The 17,919-nt window shown below is 53.8% G+C and overlaps 5 protein-coding genes across 5 annotated transcripts; 3 read left to right on the forward strand and 2 right to left on the reverse strand.

The window, feature by feature from the left end:
- Positions 1-1,655: 1,655 nt before the first annotated feature.
- Positions 1,656-2,593, reverse strand: BKA78DRAFT_351751 (uncharacterized protein; the record flags this gene model as incomplete). Its single annotated transcript, XM_066891232.1, has 4 exons — positions 1,656-1,708; positions 1,780-1,819; positions 1,873-2,345; positions 2,404-2,593. The coding sequence occupies 4 exons, from the start codon at positions 2,591-2,593 to the stop codon at positions 1,656-1,658; spliced, it is 756 nt and encodes a 251-aa protein (XP_066745186.1).
- A 1,531-nt stretch (positions 2,594-4,124) lies between these two features.
- Positions 4,125-7,306, reverse strand: BKA78DRAFT_351752 (uncharacterized protein; the record flags this gene model as incomplete). The annotated part of the gene is made up of 6 exons (XM_066891233.1): positions 4,125-5,795; positions 5,851-6,084; positions 6,137-6,772; positions 6,821-7,120; positions 7,169-7,240; positions 7,292-7,306. The coding sequence occupies 6 exons, from the start codon at positions 7,304-7,306 to the stop codon at positions 4,125-4,127; spliced, it is 2,928 nt and encodes a 975-aa protein (XP_066745187.1).
- A 236-nt stretch (positions 7,307-7,542) lies between these two features.
- On the forward strand, positions 7,543-10,191 carry BKA78DRAFT_311034 (uncharacterized protein). Its single transcript, XM_066888177.1, has 5 exons — positions 7,543-8,118; positions 8,168-8,197; positions 9,153-9,317; positions 9,367-9,437; positions 9,487-10,191. The coding sequence occupies exons 1-5, from the start codon at positions 7,891-7,893 to the stop codon at positions 9,776-9,778; spliced, it is 786 nt and encodes a 261-aa protein (XP_066745188.1). The 5' UTR covers positions 7,543-7,890; the 3' UTR covers positions 9,779-10,191.
- Positions 10,192-10,591: 400 nt separating this feature from the next.
- On the forward strand, positions 10,592-13,126 carry BKA78DRAFT_311040 (aldehyde dehydrogenase, allergen Cla h 10). Its single transcript, XM_066888178.1, has 6 exons — positions 10,592-11,001; positions 11,059-11,458; positions 11,509-12,098; positions 12,149-12,299; positions 12,358-12,432; positions 12,642-13,126. Exons 1-6 carry the CDS (start codon positions 10,943-10,945, stop codon positions 12,852-12,854), a joined length of 1,488 nt encoding a protein of 495 aa, XP_066745189.1. The 5' UTR covers positions 10,592-10,942; the 3' UTR covers positions 12,855-13,126.
- A 2,908-nt stretch (positions 13,127-16,034) lies between these two features.
- BKA78DRAFT_311043 (uncharacterized protein) lies at positions 16,035-17,653 on the forward strand. The gene has a single exon (XM_066888179.1). The coding sequence runs from the start codon at positions 16,452-16,454 to the stop codon at positions 17,472-17,474; it is 1,023 nt and encodes a 340-aa protein (XP_066745190.1). The 5' UTR covers positions 16,035-16,451; the 3' UTR covers positions 17,475-17,653.
- Positions 17,654-17,919: the final 266 nt, after the last annotated feature.

Genomic DNA, 17,919 nt, shown 5'->3' on the forward strand with positions numbered 1-17,919 from the left:
ATCCAGCAACCGAAGCACTGCACCCGAGAGAGTGTGTCCTGGCATCATCGCCAAGCCAAGGCGGCGAGACTCGCGCAGAGGGAAGGCGCCAGCAGTGCCACGTCCCGTATCAGCGGAGTTGTTAATCGAGACCGAAGACCGGGTAGTGGGAAAGATCTGACTTGGAACACGGTCGGAAGATGGTGGTCTGGTGTGGAGCGGAGATGCCCGAGCATGTCGAAGGCATGTTGGTCTTCGTATCTTGGGCATTCTAACTTAGCTAGATACATTGCCCCTGAACACCCAAAGGTGTACCATACGCCGGACTTCTCCACGGACCCGCAAGCCGCCAACAGGTGAGGCTGCCGTGCATCTTCAGATGAGGCCAACCGTGTCAACCAAGGCACCAAGTCCAGAGCGATGCCATCTGACCCAACGCTCTGGACGGACTTGCCTCAAAGGGGAAGGGAAAGCGTTCAAAACGCCTCAACCGCATCGCGAAAGTCAAACAGCACACCCTCACCGTCTATCACAGACCCCAGTCTGCTCCAGGCGGGCAACACCACATTCTGTCCTTATACCCGTAGAAAGCCCCTGCGCAAAGGTCTTTTCTTCTGATTCTGCAGGCCTGCCCAGCGCACCTCAACTCCAGGCGCCAGACTCACCATCCACCCCTCTCGCCCGTCCGTGTCCGCTTCAGGAAAGGGATGCCTGATGGATCAAAACAGCTCACACATTTGCTTTTTACCTGCCTGCCTTTGCACTCGTCCTACCCACCAAAACACCCTGTCTGGATCCTCTTGCCCGCGCGTGCTTTTCTGATTCAGAGTAAGGTCCAGCCGCGAGACCAACAGGACAAATGCCCACACCATCGGTTCTTCGTATATGCAGTGGGAGCCTATGCAATGGGAGCCTGACAGTCCCATGCGCCAGCTCACCGGTAAGCTAATATTGCTGATGTGGAATTGATTTGTTCAGAGGGTATAGCAATGTCAGCTATGCGGAGAATCACAGGATGGGGAGAGGACCGCGTGTATGCGCTTGCTATCGGGTGTTCACGTTCCGCTTTCATGGGCATTACTCGCCTGAAGCTTGTTGCTGTGGGGGATCTAGTGGCTGTAGGAGGCTAGTTTCTGCGGGGAGTCCAATTGCTGCGGTAGGAGTCAAACCAGAATCAAGGCGTAGAGAGGCGCTCTGGATATTCAATCCTTGATCTTCAACTTGTTGACGGGCCGCGATGAAGGTTCAATGGATAGACCTGTGAGAAGCACTGTGTTGAGACCAAGCGTGTAACTTAAGTAACAGGGCCAGTGGAGTTCCGATCATGCCCAATCGTTCGCAGGGATTGACTGATGCGGTTACAGTTGAGCACCAGCTTGTACTGCTGCTGCTGTAGATGGTGAAGACATAACAAGTGCCGCGTAATGCCTAGGACAAGTTGATGTTGATACTGGTATTAAGCTTTGGTTAAATGCAGGGAAGAACCGGAGGTTCAAGGTTGGGACCTGGTCGCAAATCGCAACTCTCACGCGGTAAATTTCCCTCAAGTGGACAGGCGCGACTGCCACCGTAAGTGGATTCGATAATTTGTGGAAATTGACTTCATAAATTGATCCACACGGCGGGTGTGAAATGCGAAGGTACGAAACCGAGAAGAAGCGCTGCTGACCAAGATTTCAAGTTCCGCCACCGGCACCGCTTTTGCTCTCCTCAATGGGAGGTTGTTTCTCTGTGACTTGGTTAGCACGATCGAGGAGCTTGAAGTACAAGGCGCTGGGCGGTCACCCTGGAGTCTAGTACGTAGCGATGTGCGGAGCATCCGTTCTTTTTCGCCGGTGCACTTGGCGGTGTTAGCGACGCGTGTTTTGCTGAACAAGATTTGAAGATCCATACCCAAAGGATCCAGAGGGTGTCTGCGTAGGTGTCGGTCTCAACACTGTCCTCTTTGCCGACCAGGGGACTGAATGACACAGTGTAAGACTTTCCATCAGGGTTTTCTTTCGACGTCATCTCCTGGTCGTTGTCAAGACTTGGCCGAAGGATTTTCTGATTCGGAACCTTCTCGTCGGGGTTCCATTGCAGCCTGTCGAACTCGCGGGGCGGCGAGCCGGGCTCGTACGTTGCGCGTCCAGCCGGCTTCTTGCCCTTTTCGAAGAGCTCGATCTTGACCTCAGGCGGTTTGTATGTTTGGCCCTGAGTGTCGCTGAGAACATAGGATCCGTAGAAGGGCGACTTGAGCTTGAAGAGAATCTCTCCGGTGGGCTGCTTTTCTCCTTGGATGTCAGGCCTAGACTTGATAATCCCCTTCTCGTCCCTGTCATTGTAGTCCCTGATCACGACTTGGATTCGTTCCTGGTTCTCGCAACCTGAACAGTCTCAGCGTGGATTCGAAGATTTGTTTTGTAAGCGATCTGGAAAACGTACGCGACGAGTCAGACCAGATGAACCATGTGTCGGCATTCTCGTCGGTTTTTACTGGAACATTGTTTGGGACGCTGTCTGCTGGATAGCTGCCTTCTGGAACACTGCCTGCTGGAACCTCTATAGGTGAAGCAGTTGCTCCGATGAGCAGACTGCCGAATGCGACGAGAGCAGTTGTGGTCTTCAACACCATTTTTCCTGGAGCGATGGTCAAACGTCCAGTTACAAATGCGGCCGGTTTTATGACATGGTGAAAAGGGTGGAACGTTGCGCACTTTTAAAAAGGACCCATGCATCCGCTACACGACAATACCAGCACGTGCCTTGACAGCCAAGATTAAGGATAATACGGCGCGTTAAGGCAATGCCTCTCGTTCGGCCCTTGGCAATCTTTTGACAAACACGAGCTACTGAGCCACCACAACTCTGGATAAAGAGGTTCAGGGAGACCCATCGACAAGCGTTGGCCTCAGCAGCGCGTCGGGACGATCAATAGTCCGATATGGACAGCCGGATGAGGTAGGCACGGCACGAGGTAAGAGTGAGGGCACGCTCTCGTTTGATCAACCAAGCTCAAGCAAAGAGGAGCCCGCGCTCGCGCTCGTGTTCTCGGGTATATGTGGGGAGAAGGTCGAATTGACAAGCGCGGTGGACGTGGCTGGTGCGTCTAGTGACGGTACCTCAACTGGCATCTCCCAAATGCCTGCGCCGGGAAGCTCGGGAGTGCTTGCAAGGTTGATACGGCGACACTGCAACAGAGGGGGGGGGGAGACGCCATTCAGGCAAACAGTTAACAACTCTGTCGCGCTGACGTAGGGATGCTACTGGTCAGTTGCCGTACCGCGGGTTTATCCGCGCTGTCTTAGCGGAAATTTGTGTTGTTTCTTGCAGCCGTTGGCCAGTCATTGGGGGCGAAGCCCGGCTGATGGAGTCAATTCTGCGATGCTTCGGCTCAACCTTATGTTAAATTTAGCTCTGCTCTCCACCAAACGCGTGATTCTCTCCATGCCCAGGCGTCTTCGCCTGTCAAGCGCGATCTTGGCAATGAGCTGGGCTGGTCTTCTATTATTTTAGGCAACTTTGAGCGCAGAGGCAGACTGATGCAACTCAGAACGAAAGGGAGAAAATAGTGTTCCCTAAGGCCTGTTCCTGTGCTGTGTTCGCAGTCAGCAAGTCCTCATCAACAAAATATTTTGATGCCGCCGGCGGAGTTGAACTGTGGGGTAGAATTTCGGCTTCTACCCCATGGAATTGTTGGGTATGCATACCGATTGCTCAAAGCTTCATTGCGGTTGGCGCAGAGTAAGCATGAAAATCTGACTTCGTTGGCAGATAACCTCTTCATCCATCAAGCTAGTGGATAAAGAGGCAATTAGTGCGATACCGGTATTAGGCGACAACGCAGGTTGCGGCATTGTTTGCCTCATTTGGAAGGGTTGATGGTCAATTTGCCTGATGCTGAATCTTGAGCAGGCCAAGTGCTTTTTTCATGGGTTGCGCCGTTCCAGTACCCAGTGTGTTGTGAGGAGTGTGATGATGTTTCTTCAAAGTGTTTGACCTGGAGTTTGGCGGGTACGGGTCTGAAGTTTGAAGCCCAAATGGATGCAACAGATCGCCTTATTTCTGTCAGCTGTCCAACCTTACAAGTGATGAACAGAAGAAGTATCAACAAGAAAATTGGTATAAAGTGTTTGTGCTGGACAACAAGACTCAAAAGTCCAACCCTACTCTTGAGATCCAGCACTCATTACTCCTCTGCCGAACCACTCGCTCACAGTCCCAAACTTGTCCCTACTTCGAGACAATGCGTCCAAGAAGATGTCATGCCTGTCCGCGCTTTCCTCCTGGGCCTTCTTGATCGCGCGGATTGTCGCATTCTGTGGCGCGCACTTGGGGCATTCGACTTTGCTCATGGGGTCCTCGACGTCGCGTTCAGAATCAACATTCAAGCATCTTTGATGGAAAGAATGGTTGCACATGAAGTGAACCGTCGGGTGGTCCAGTCCTGCGCCACAGCTCTGACAGCGAGCGGCAGTGAAGGCAAGAGGTTTTGTGTTCAGAGCCTCGAGCTCCGCACGTTTTGCCGCCGTGTCTGATGCAAATGTGGCAATCATTTTGCGGTTTGTTGCAATGTCGGCGCGCTCACGCTCGATGGTTGTGGCCAGGTATCTTTTGATCATGCCCATGGTAGCGACCCCGTTGCTGCTGAGCGTTTGAATGACTTGAAGTGGTGCCATGAGTCCGTCTTCGTCAATTTTCCGAAGCACGGCGTCCAGCTCGTCGCCAGCTTCCTCGAGAATCTCGGGGGAAGACGTGAAATATGCAAGCGCAGCAGGGTACAATGACGGCTCCTCGGGTCCATATTTGCGGAGCGCTTTGATGGCACCAGATGTGTCTTTTGCAGCAGTGTAGGCGCGGAAAATGTCTGCACGCAATCCTTGTTGCTCCCGAACGAGAATGGTACCATCCCTGAAGTTGGTGAGCTCGGAGAGAAGAAGGACGTTTGAACTGTCGATGGAAATGTTTTTGCGCTCGACCAACTGCTTGGCCTTGTTCTCCCAATCTTGCTTCTCGCCGCCCTTTTTGCTGGCTGCTGTGTGCAGATACATCTCAAATAGAGTCGTGTAGAGATCTCCTTTGTCATCCTCGCTCAAACCCTGGGAGTCGATGCATGCCTCCAGGAAAACTATGAACTCGTCGCCGTGATCCACGAATGAAGAGAAGGCCGTTCGCGGCTTTGGAATCTCGTACTCAATGGGCGTCTCATCACTCGTGGTCTCAATAATTTGAGCCTGACTGGCAGTTGTTTTCTGGTCTCCGGCACCCGGCGATTGAATGCTACTGGTATTCATGTAAGGTAGAGGTAACAGCGCGGCAAGATTTTGAACCGCAGAAGTTGCAATGCCCATGCCACCAGAGGAAGCTGGAGCATTTTGAATGATGACAGCATCCTTCTTGGGACGGAAGCAACCGGTGTAGTAATCGATGAAAATTTGCGTTGTATCCTTTGGGCAATGTTCAAGTAGGACCGTAGCGTATTTCAGAAAGTTCTGGTACGCTTGTTCCGGTTCGAGCCGCCATATGTATGCGAGAGCCTCGGCGTACTTTTTTGAATCTTCGATCAGGATATCGACGACCAACTCATGCTCGTTGTGTTTGCGTGCAAGGAAGGCGGCTTGGTCGTAGTACCCACCTTGGCGACACATGGAAATGGCAGTGTCGAGATCGAATTTCGGGTCCCCGGGCGATTTGATGAATGTCTCTAGCTTTTCCACGTCCTTGAGTTTGGCGTAGCAATTCAAAAGTAACGTCGTGTGGTCCGGCGTTGCCCTCTGATGCTCATGCAGCTCTTCCAGATACTCGATGAGGTTGTGGATTCTTTGCGAGTCGAGAAACTGTGATGTGTAAGAATTGAATTTGATTGAGTAGATGCATTTTGGCTAGGGTTACCTTTCGAATGACTTGGGACGGCTCAGTGTTGTCGATGGCTTTCAGGTACATTTGCATCGCGGTATCGTAATCGCCCTTGTGGTAGAGATGATCGCCGTATTTTCTCAGAATGATGTTCATCTGCGCAGGATCTACTCCGGCTCTTTGGGCCATGTTGATTGCCAAAGGATACAGGTTCCTTTGATAAGTCAGTTCGAGTCTCTGCTGCAGTGACTTTTCATGATATCGGAAGAGCTAAGGCATATCAGTACTCGACCACTCGACTGCTTTCGCCTTGGAATCTTACTTTTCCATCTGATGTTAGAAGAAAGAGGTCGCCCCATTCCACAAAGACAGTCTGCACTTGAGCTGAGAGGGCCTCTTGATGTGCAATGATGTGCAGCTCGGGGTTCAGCAAGGTGAAGTTCGAAGTCGAGAAATAATCATCAACATGACTACTTCCGAAGGCGCGCATTGTTGGATTCCTTGTAATAGTGTTGGCTTTAGGAGGCGAAATGACCGCGATATATTCTTTGAAGGTGGCGATGGTCTTTTTTGGGCCTTCGTAGGCAAACTGCGGCCCCTTGCCATTCAACCGGTATGTCGCTATGGCATCGTCCCGGGCCACAATGACATCTCCAGTGCTTTTGTCGACAGTCATGCAGCCAATCCCACAGCCTTGTTCATCCAGAGACCGAGCAGGCTGTCCTTGGCCTCTTCCTGATATTACGAGCGTCGAGATCTTGCCGGTGGTCGCAATGTAGAGGGTTGTAATATTTCCTTCGCTGAATGTGATGCCGGTAATGGGCTCCTCAGTCTCAAAAACAGTACGTTGTCGCGCGCCTCGGTCGTGTATCAAGTCACCTCTCACCACTGTGACCGCACCGTTCGCGAAACCGACTGCGAGTTGCGAGAGGTCCTCCATGGCGGCAAACGCGGAGATCTAGAAGATGTCAGCGACTTTGAGGGGTGCGGCTTTACCGGCACTGACAGGAAAGGGTTTCCGGCCATTGTGAATAGTCAGAGTTGATTGACACCGTGGAATGGAAGTCTTCTTCTCCAATTTATCAAGCGCCCACACTTTCAAAGTCGGCTCATTGGGGAGATCTTCTGCTATTGTAACAAGTAACGAGGTACCCTGGACTTGCTTGATGTGCGTGATGGCGCCGGTTTCTTGGGCCTGGAACGAGCGGACGACCTTGAAGGCGCTTGATACGATGCGGATGATACCATCGGCGCTGCCCAGAAAGAGGTTTTCCGACCCAGAGGCTACCGCAGTTATGTTTCCTCTCTATGGAATGTCAGGATCTATTCGTACGAATCGACGCGGATCGGATACCTCGAAGAGCGACGAGCTCTCATCGTCGGGCAGCTGAACTTGGGAAACATCGAAGAATTTGAAAGATTTCCACTGTATCAGGTCAGCGCAAGCAAGAGCGGACAATTTGAACTGACGACTGACCCCTGGAAGCGCCATTCTGCCAGCCCATTCTCTGTAGCGGAAGCATGCGAAGTGTTGACATGCAATGGGTCGCGAGCTTGCGGTGACTTGGGGCGTGGTCCGGGCAGCATCTAATCTAATCTTATCGCCGGTCAAGTGTGACTGTTGTTGTGCCAAGAGCCAGTTGAAAGCGCAAGGGGGTCTGTGCTCGAGCCAGCGCGACCTGAACGCCTAGGCTTCCTGCGCTTCCCTCTTTCATCACCCTCGCTCTTCATCCATCCTCCACCTCTGCTCAACCCCATCACTCCATCAACGCTTCCACCACCACGCGATAAAAGCCTGCCTCACCTTCGCGGCTGATCGCTCAACAACTCTTCTTCATCGAGCTCACACTCGCAACACATCTGCAACCTGCTGCCGCTCGTCTTCCGGCTTGTCGCGCCTCCTGCATCCCGTCTCTAAAGACAGGTCTTTCCAAAGGCATTCCCCACCGCCAGCTGCTCTTTCTGCCCTCACTCGAAGCTTAGCCAGCTTCGCACCTCTCCGACTCGGCATAAACCCGATCGAAGTCTCACCTCGCCACATTACAAACGCGACCAACAAATTCGCCGTTGAACAAAATGGCCGACAAACTCAACCAGTCTCTCGACGACATTCTCAAGGCCAACCGCCGCAAGAACGTTCGCGCCAAGGGTGCTCGCCGCTCCGTCGGTGGAAAGCCCGCTGCTGCCGCCGCTCCTGTTGGAGGTGTGAAGAAGAAGACCAAGGTTTCTAAGCCTTCTGCGCAGCCCATCCCTACTGGACCTGCGAAAGCCTCTGGCGACAGCAAGATCCTTGTCAGCAACTTGGTATGTCCTCTCTGACCATCGCACTGAATTGTTTTCTAACTTGAGCCAGCCTCATGATGTCGATGAAGCTCAAATAAAGGTATGTTGAGCGCGAAGGCCGCTTAGCCTTGGACTCCTATCGCCGTTCCCTTTGAGACGCTCGATCCTCGCATCTTCTTTGAGAACCACCGGGGGGCACATGGAAGTTTTTCAGATACCGCTCGCACACGCTGGCAGACCTCACTCCAACAAGGCTGATCTCCTGCATTCTCTTGCTCGCACTTCAAATGCCTGATGCAGAGAGCTGGATAGATCCCTGTTGCACCGTCTTGCGTACATCTTCTCCAGAATGTTTGACTGCCTGGCAAGCAGCTCATCTAGAGAGATGCGGATGGTTAAGAGTGCTGGTCGGGACCTACCTTCATCGGTACCTCCCATTTACGACTTGGACTATGAAACTGTCTTTGGCAGCATTGGTGTCAGCGAGCAGCAGTGAACAGCACAGCACCACACTGGATACAGCAAAGTCATTCTTGTCGTCGACACCTGATCCGGATCATCCATGGCTTCGGTCGCAGACTGGATGTTCGACACTTCAGGCGGATGCGACGGCTTGATTTTGGATTGCACCTGCGGCTCACGGATCAACCCGAAAGAACATTCGGCTCTCATTCCACCGGAATTACAACCAGAGACGCGCAGGCGATTATTCTCACTGCATCACGGAGCAATTCGAATCCGAGCTGAAGAGTCACTGAACCTTGTTGAGGAGACCCGACTGAGCGGAAAGGATAAGGAGGATATCCTCGGCGCGGCCCACAATCCTGGACCCTGGTCCGCTTGGAAAGAGCTCGGGCTATGATTCTGATCCGGTCCACTGGTCTACTAACTCTCACTGCTGGCTCGCTGAACTGATGTTGCCAATGATGTTCCTCTTTGGACCGCCGCCTGGTCGCGTTGGTGTCGAGAAGCCGTGCTCGTTCTTCGCGCTCAAAGATCGTCTAGGACTCGAAACTCTTGTGGTGATTCCCGACTAATCCCATCATTCTTCATAGGAGTACTTCAGCAAGTCCGTCGGACCCGTCAAAAAGGTTCTCCTGACGTACGGTCCCAATGGCCAGAGCCGGGGCGTTGCTACGGTCATCTTCTCCCAGGCTGGTGCTGCTGCTCAGGCTGCTGCCAAATACAACGGTATCAAGGTCGACAACAGGCCGATGAGGGTTCGTTTCTCTTTGACAAAAGCGCATTGCAACCGCTAACAGAGACCAGGTCGAAGTCATTCTCGGTGCTTCGGAGGTCCCTGCGCCGGCCCCGGCCAAGACGCTCTCTGAGCGTGTTCAGTAAGCGCATTGCTCACCAACTAATTGTTCTCCGCTAACGTTTCGAAAGACAACCGAAGCCCGCTACGAAGGCCCAGCCTAAGCCGGCGACTGCTACCAAGCCGGCCGCGAAAGCTGGCAAGAAGCCGCGCCGTGGCAGAAACGCCAACCGCGCGAAGCCCAAGACGGCGGAGGAGCTGGACGCAGAAATGCAAGACTACTTTGACGGCGCCAACCCAGCCGCGGCGGAGGGCGACACTGCCATGGCGACGAACGGTGGCGCTGTCCAGGCAGTTGCCAACGGTGGTGATACTGGCATGGAGGACGAAGTTATGGTGAGTGACATGCGGGAGACGAGTTGAGGATGGCGGACTAACGACCATGACAGTGAAGAAAGGCAGCTTGCCAATCGGATGAGGAGATGACAAATTGAAACCACTCAACACTGCCCAGGCTCAAGGTCTGGCTTTTGCCTTACTCATTGCTACCGGAGCCCACCGGTGCTCCTTCTCACTTGTAAAATGAATTTCAAGGCTGCGCGCTCGACGATCAGAATGCGTTTTCGGGACGGCTGGGAGTTGCCTTTTCTTTTTCTGAATTTCCAACAACCCCTTTACTCTGGTGGCGGCGGCGGATTGGACCTGTGGAAGGACGGACTTGAAGTTTGCAAACACATAGACCAGCAGAAAAATTCCAGGGGATATTGGCAATCCATAACGGTCAAAGCACGCTCATTGTGACGATGCTTGGCGCCAGCAGTGATGGACAAAATGACATGAGTGGGTGCGTCATGCGTGACGTGAATGGACGACACACAGCCCGCACACCGCACAGCAAGCACGGCGGCGTAAAGGCCGTACTGTGGGGCGACTCAAAGCACAGACTGCCCCAGCCCCAGACGCGGCTGTGGGGACGCCCCCGGAGTTGAGGATCAAGAGAGCACCGTCCGACAATGGAAAGCCAAGGCGGGCACGACAAAAACGAAATGTGCTGAATAATTGCCTGATCAAGCTCGTCTACCTCGGTGACCGGATGAGGGCCCGTGGAAACCCCTGCTCGGCGCCCGCTCGAAAGGAAGATGGCTGGCGAGGCAGCTGTGGGGCTCTGGGGTGCTATCGTGGGGCTCTGGCAGGGCCTCGCTGTTGAGGCGGGCTCAACGGGGCAGTTGAGCTGCAGGAAATGAACAAAGAGGTGGACCTGGATTGCCCAAGACGCCCAGGGTGGAAGAGCAAAAGAGGTTTGCGCGATACCAAAGTCCGCGTCGACGCCAGGCTCCTGATTCGCAGCTGTTACCCCGCCTTCAGCCCGAGGGCCCCTCACCATCCTTCAACCCGAGTCCAAGCTACTAGCCCCGTATGCGTTAATCGCCACTGACAAGACGACCGGCCCCTGTGGGATTGCTTCTTTTGCCAGTTCACTACCTACTTAAGGATCTCGACTACCCCGCGTGCATTCAATCCATCGTCCTCTCCCACAATCACCTTTCTCTTTGTTCCCAAGATACCCCCTTTCTCCAACCTTTCACAATGACTTCTACTACCCTCTCGACGCCGTCTACCGGCAAGTACGAGCAGCCCACTGGCCTGTAAGTGTTCCTGATCCTACATATGTGCCGCTCTGAGCTCACGTCGCTTTTCCACAGCTTCATCAACAACGAGTTTGTGAAGGGCGTAGACGGCAAGACCTTTGAGGTCATCAACCCTACGACCGAAGAAGTCATTTGCTCCGTACACGAGGCCACCGAGAAGGATGTCGACATTGCAGTCAATGCTGCCCGTAAGGCCTTTGAGGGCGAGTGGAAACAAGTCACTCCCGAGACCCGCGGAAAGCTGCTGGTGAAGCTCGCCGAGCTCTTCGAAAAGAACGCCGACAAGCTTGCCGCTGTGGAGTCGTTGGACAATGGCAAGGCCTTGTCCATGGCCAAGGTTGATGTTGGCATGGCTTCCTCTACCCTGAGATACTACGGAGGTTGGGCAGACAAGGTCGAGGGCAAGGTCGTTACCACCAACAACGACACTTTCGCCTACGTCAAGAAGGAGCCGGTAAGATTTGCATTCAGTGCGTAGATATGGCGATATCTAATTGGTACTAGATTGGTGTTTGCGGTCAAATCATCCCCTGGAACTTCCCCCTGCTCATGTGGGCATGGAAGATTGGCCCTGCCATTGCTACCGGAAACACGATTGTCATGAAGACCGCTGAGCAAACTCCCCTCTCCGCTCTCGTTGCCTCGACCCTCATCAAGGAGGCTGGCTTCCCTCCTGGAGTCATCAACAACATCACTGGATTCGGCAGAATTGCTGGTGCGGCGATTGCTTCCCACATGGACATTGACAAGGTTGCCTTCACTGGTTCGACTCTTGTTGGTCGTCAAATCCTCAAGGCTGCTGCCGGCTCCAACCTGAAGAAGGTCACGCTCGAGCTTGGTGGCAAGAGCCCCAACATTGTCTTTGCGGACGCTGATATCGACGACGCTATCTCATGGGCCAACTTTGGTATCTTTTTCAACCACGGCCAGTGCTGCTGCGCTGGCTCCCGTATCTACGTCCAGGAGTCCATCTACGACAAGTTCCTGGCTCGCTTCAAGGAGCGCGCCACCAAGAACGTCGTTGGTAACCCCTTCGACGCTGCCACTTTCCAGGGACCCCAGGTCTCCCAATTGCAGTTTGACCGCATCATGGAGTAAGGAACCCGCCATTTTGCCATCATTGCAATCGCTAACATCAAGATAGGTACATTGAGCACGGCAAGAAATCCGGCGCAACTCTCGAGACTGGTGGCAAGCGCAAGGGTGACAAGGGCTACTTCATCGAGCCAACCATCTTCTCCAACGTTCCCGACGACGCGCGGATAGGCACCGAGGAGATCTTTGGTCCCGTCGTGGTCAGTTTACCCCTCCACCGAGCACCCACTATTGCGAGCTTGACTAATGCCGAGACAGACCATCTCAAAGTTCAAGGATGCGGACGAGGCCGTCAGGATCGGCAACGACACGAACTATGGATTGGCTGCAGCTGTAAGTTTCCTCCCTACAACCAACCACGCATCTTGCAACCCTCCACCCGGCTCCTCCGCAAATGGTCCCAGCTCCGGATGTCGTTGTGTTGGATCAGCGGTTCGGGCTGCGTTAACCCGAAGCTCGGCCCCCACTACCCCTCCTCCGCTCCCTTGCGGCTTTACCAACACCCTTGCAATCGTTCATGGCTGATTTGTGATCATTTGCAGGTTCACACCAGGGACATCAACACAGCCATTCGCGTATCGAACGAGCTCCGCGCCGGTACTGTGTGGGTCAACAACTACAACCAGCTGCACCACTCGCTGCCCTTCGGTGGCTACAAGGAGAGCGGTATTGGACGCGAGCTTGGCGAGGAGGCGCTGGCCAACTACACGCAAACCAAGACTGTCAACATTAGACTGGCGGGCGCTCTCTTCTAAATTGAAGAGGGGGTTTGATGATGGACACGCGATGACACGAGCAGGGGGTGAGTGAAAAAGTTGAACACTGGGGAAGCGCTTTGTCACCAAGGCTTGAAACTGTAGATGGGACAAGGTTACGATGAGGAGTGAGTCCACCGTACAGAATGATGTGCTTTCTCACTTTACGGAAGATCGGACTGGAAGGGATTACCGACGGCTGAAACCATGTCAACTTAGTTTCTGTAAATATTTATGAGCTTTCTTTCGAGCCTTGCATCCGTTCCGCCATGCAATTGGACGTCGTCTGCTTGAATTTTGAACCGCGATGCCGGCACTTGCATTTTGTGCACCAGTGCATGGTTTCCGTGCCGCCTGCCCAGCTCTTTGGTGTCCAAGGGTCCTACGTGGGCTTGGTTGCGGCCGCTAGCCTCAACCTGCATAGCGCCAAAACTTAAACGTCGACCAAAAAGTCTTGTCTTCGACCTCTCCCCGTTGCGGCTTGAATGCAACCACAATCGGCATCTCAGCCCGCCGACTTTCATTACTGCCTCTTACGAATCTCGCGCTATCCATTCCTCTTCTGCTGTTCCAACATTGCCATGAGTCGATCATGAGACTCGCCATCGCCTTCAGCAGAAAGCTACGAGCCTTGTCAACTGCCGGCAAACCATCAAAGTGTCAAGGAAATCATATTCCAGCTGGACTCACATGTGTACGCAAACAAGCCAGGGCCAAGCCTCCTCGACAAGAAACCATCAGTTGGCCATTGCTCTGCGAGGACGAACCCGCGCTTCGGTGTGCTTTCAACCGGCCGCGACGACGGGCTGTTGCAACCGCACTGCAACACCAAGGCCATCCATCGGAAAAGCATGGACTCAGCCGCTGGAAAAGCGTTGAGTAGATTTGGTATTGATCTTTGAGCGTGCGGAGCGGAGCGTGAGAGTCCGCCTGCTGGATCGAGCACGGTGGTGAGGTGCTGCTGAGGTGGGTCGGCTTTGTGGTGCCGTCGTGATTGCGTGGTGTCTGGTCTGCGATCTTGTAAGCATTGGTCTGGTTGGCGCTGGTGGGTGATGTCGGCCTGCGAGACCTTGAGGCCAGCTTCTCGATAATGGACGCCTTTCCTGGACGTGCTGGATTTCAAGCGGAAAGGAGAGGCACTTGTTGACCTGGCTCAGAATTATGGCCCTCCGTCTCGGGCGCTGTCACAGAGGCCAGCAAAAGAAAAGGCAACTTCGGGGTGGGGTGCTCGAATGCTCCTTGTGGTTGTCTTCTCGGACTCCGTCGTTTGGTGAGTTGAAAATCAAGATACATGTATGTGTACACAGGGAGTGATCGAGCAACTTGCTCTCCAAAGACTTGGACGTTGGAGCTTGGAAAGGATATCCACGGGGAGCATTCAAACACCACGCACCGCCTTGGATTCGCCAGTTCTTTTGCAACCCACTGTGCTGTCGTCTATGACAGACTTCCATAGCTGACTTCCTTGACTGAGGTCGTTGGTCTTGCAGTCAGGTGTGCCTTGAGTGTGCATGTAGGTATCGAATTTTCCTTTGCCATCAAGAAAGAGCTTGGGAGACAAGTAGTGACACTTCAATTTGCCAATCTGATGAAGGCCATGGTGTGTCGATTGCGATCTTTCTCTTCATTTTTGGCGCGGTACTGCAATGACCTTCATCACTGCATTGCGGTGACCATTTGCAGGGGGCGCTCAGCATCTGCGTGCGTGTCGGCCATGTGCCAGAACCCAGAAGCAGGCGCGCTCCTTCCTCGTCGTGGTGCGAGGTCGCCCAATTCGACCGCTCCTTCCCAACTCGACTGCTCCTTCCTCAGGACCTCGAGCCCCGCCGCCGCTGCTGCTGTGGGCTTAAGGGACGCGTTTCTTCGTCGCGCCTCGCTCCCTCTTCTTTCTTCTTCACCCTCTCCCTCACGATTGCCGCACGCGCAGCCCGTCGCGAGTTTCGCCCTCGCTCTCAGGTAAGTCGCTCCTCTGCTATGATGTTTGCAAGCTAAGCACAGTGGAAGCAGCTACGCACCGCGACGGAAAATCGAAATATCGAGAAGGTCCCCTTCACCACAATGACGCCACAGAAGCCTCCAACGGAGCCCGCCGCTCATCGCAACAGGAGAGCGGACGCTCTTCACTCCGAGGGAAGCAGCTCCAAGAAGCCTGGCCGTCCTTTCCATTCCTCTTCCTCGACAATCAGTGGCTCCGCTCAAAGTCCCTCTGCGCGTCCCGCTTTGGGTACTTCCAGCAAGCCAGCCTCGACGCAACCTGCACCGAGTGCCTCCGGAATTCCGACCAAGCCTGCTCTGGACAGGAGATCAGGTCTGTCACAGGTTCCTGCTGAACCACAGCAAGCTGGGCCCTCTCAGGATTCCGTCGCTTTTCATGAAGCGAAATCCTCTTCGACTCGTGTCGCCCAGACTTCTGACCCTGCCGGTCATGTGTCCCATGCCACAGCAGTAGCATCGCGTCGCGACGAGTGTGCGCATCCAGAGCTTGCTCCTACACAACCTCCTGTCACCCACCACGCTTTGCCCTCCAAACCGCAGGTTTTCAATCCACCCACCACAGAGTCTGGTGAGATGAATGGTCGACACAACAAGATTGGCGGATCCGAGCGCCGCGATATGCATCATAATCGTCGCTCCACAGATCACTATCGAAGTGACTACAATGATCGTCGAAGTGGCCACAACGACCGCTACAACGATCGCCACAACGGCCGCTACAACGACCGCTACAACCATCGCTACAACCACCACTTCGATGATCGTTACAATCAACGCTCCCATGATCGCCGCAATGATCGCTACAACGATCACTACGATGGCCGTCAAGCTGACCGCTACGCCGACTACTACGCTGGCTACTACGATAATCGCTACGCTGACCACTACCCAGCCGCCGGAATGCATCATCAATCGGTTCACAGGTCTAACCCTAGTGAATGGAATCGAGAGAAGGGCGACACAGTTGCCGAGCGTGACCTCCCGAATGAAAGTGAGCCGAAGATCAAAGTTGAGGAGGATGTCGAATATGAGCTCCTTCCAGTTCATGATGTTCGGCCTACATTCCAAGATACTGCGCCGACCGACTCTCCCCGAGCACGTCGTGCAATCGCCCGGCAAGCTGTGAAGGATCGCTCACGCGACCCGCAAAATGACAAAGTGAAGCACTGCTCTCGATGTGCCAACAACCACCACACGAGGAATTGCAGAGCGATTGAATGTCACCGATGTCACTCTTACCATCTTGTCAGTGTCAGCTGTTTCCATGCGGCGGAGCAAAGAACCGAAAGAGATGCCCTCAAAGCTTCTCAGGCTCTGAACCCTGCGGACAGTGGAACTCGCAGCGCTGCGATTCCCGACACTCTGGACAAGAAAGTCGAAGGTCAAAAGAGCGTGGCTGCTGGCGTCACAGATCGCAGTTCGAGATTAAAGCATTGCGATAGATGCGGCTTTGACCACGTTGGAGAATGCAGAACGCCAAAGTGCGATGGCTGTGGCGCCATCCATGGCCCGCGGGTCAATTGCTTCGAAGCTGGTAGACAGCGAGCTTTGAGGGATACAGCCTATGGAGCAGGAGAGAGCCAACATCCTGTGCAGGAGCTCATGCAGACGCCGACCCAAGAGTCTGTACAAGCGCCCACCGAAGAGCCCGTGCAAGCGCTTACCCAGAAGCCTGTCCACAAATCTCACGAAGAGCTTGAGGTTGATGAAACCTTCAAGAGCCAGCTGCATCATCCCAATTGGTTCCCTGAAACACTGAAGTTCTTTCACGAGGTGGATGGTGACGAAGGTGTCTACAAGTTCTTGCGGAAGTTCAATGGCGGTTCAAACATCCAGTTGCCATTACGTACTCCTTCTTTTTCTCCCGTAAAGAATCCAGACTCTGTCGCTCGATCGATCGAGGACTCTGTTCCGCCACGAACCAATGAAAAGGGTCCCAACAGGCATCAAGCAGTTTTTGGAGAAGATTCCTCGGATTGGGATTCAGACTACACATCGCACTACGACAGCGACGATCAAGAAGGCGTTGAGAGTGCAGCTTCCAAGGCTTTGGCGGCCAAGCAGACGAAGAAGCGGAAGGTTCAAGATTACGAAGAAGACGACGAGCCCGAGAATGACGAGCCTGCCCCTTCTAAGCCGAAGAAGAAAGGAAGTGGCAAAGAGAAAGTGGTGCATCTGAAGTCTGCTGCCTCAAGAACCAAGGACAAGAGCAAGGGCAAGCGGCAGGATTCCGATGACGAGGACCACGAGCCCAACATCCCGCACAAATCGAGAAAGCGCAGACGCGCGAATGATCACCAGGCGAAGGAATCCGACAACGAGATCTCCGAAGCTCCCGCCAAGCCCAAGAAGCGCAAAAGGCGCAGTGATGTCGATGCAAAACGCCAGGAATCTGACGGCGAGATTTCCGACGCTCACTCTAAGCCCAAGAAGCGCAGTAGGGTTGAGAAGAAGTCGAAGGACAAGGCCAAAGTCAAAGAGGAAGCTGATTCTGAGTCGGAGCCCGACACCAAGCACAAGTCCAAGTCGAAATCCAAGGACAAGAAGGCCACGAAGAAGGCCACAACAACAGAGGCCGAGTCGTCAAAGAAGCGGGAGATCAAGAAAGCGAAGAAACAAAGGTAGCTCGGCTACTCGCTTCTCCAAGGCCGCCATGACTGAACGACCACGCGCGCGACCTTTCTTCGCGTGAGGTACCAGCATTATCCCCATACCTGTCGCCACTACTACCTCTACTACAAACATGGAAAAGAAAAAAAAGAAGGAAAAGAAAAAACACCCCCAAAAAAAAAGGTCGAATCGTGGAGTCAACCACGCAAAAAAATCGGCCCGGCGACCAGCAGCCCACACGTCCACGTTTCGTGCCGGGTGGAACCTTCTCTCTCTCAGATGCCAAGATGGGCTTGCGCTGTCACAGTGTTCTTCGATTGTCGGCGGCGGTACGCATGGCTCCTTTGCTCGGATACGCGTGGAGGGATGGATGGGAAAGGTTGAGGAGGGGACGGGTGATCTCGAGGGCAAGGGATGAATCGCGATGGCAAATTCATGCCTGGCGGTGATGGAGCAGGGA

This window comes from Phyllosticta capitalensis, assembly GCF_038381095.1.
Source record: "Phyllosticta capitalensis strain CBS 128856 chromosome Unknown BKA78scaffold_4, whole genome shotgun sequence".
Classification (NCBI taxonomy): domain Eukaryota; kingdom Fungi; phylum Ascomycota; class Dothideomycetes; order Botryosphaeriales; family Phyllostictaceae; genus Phyllosticta; species Phyllosticta capitalensis.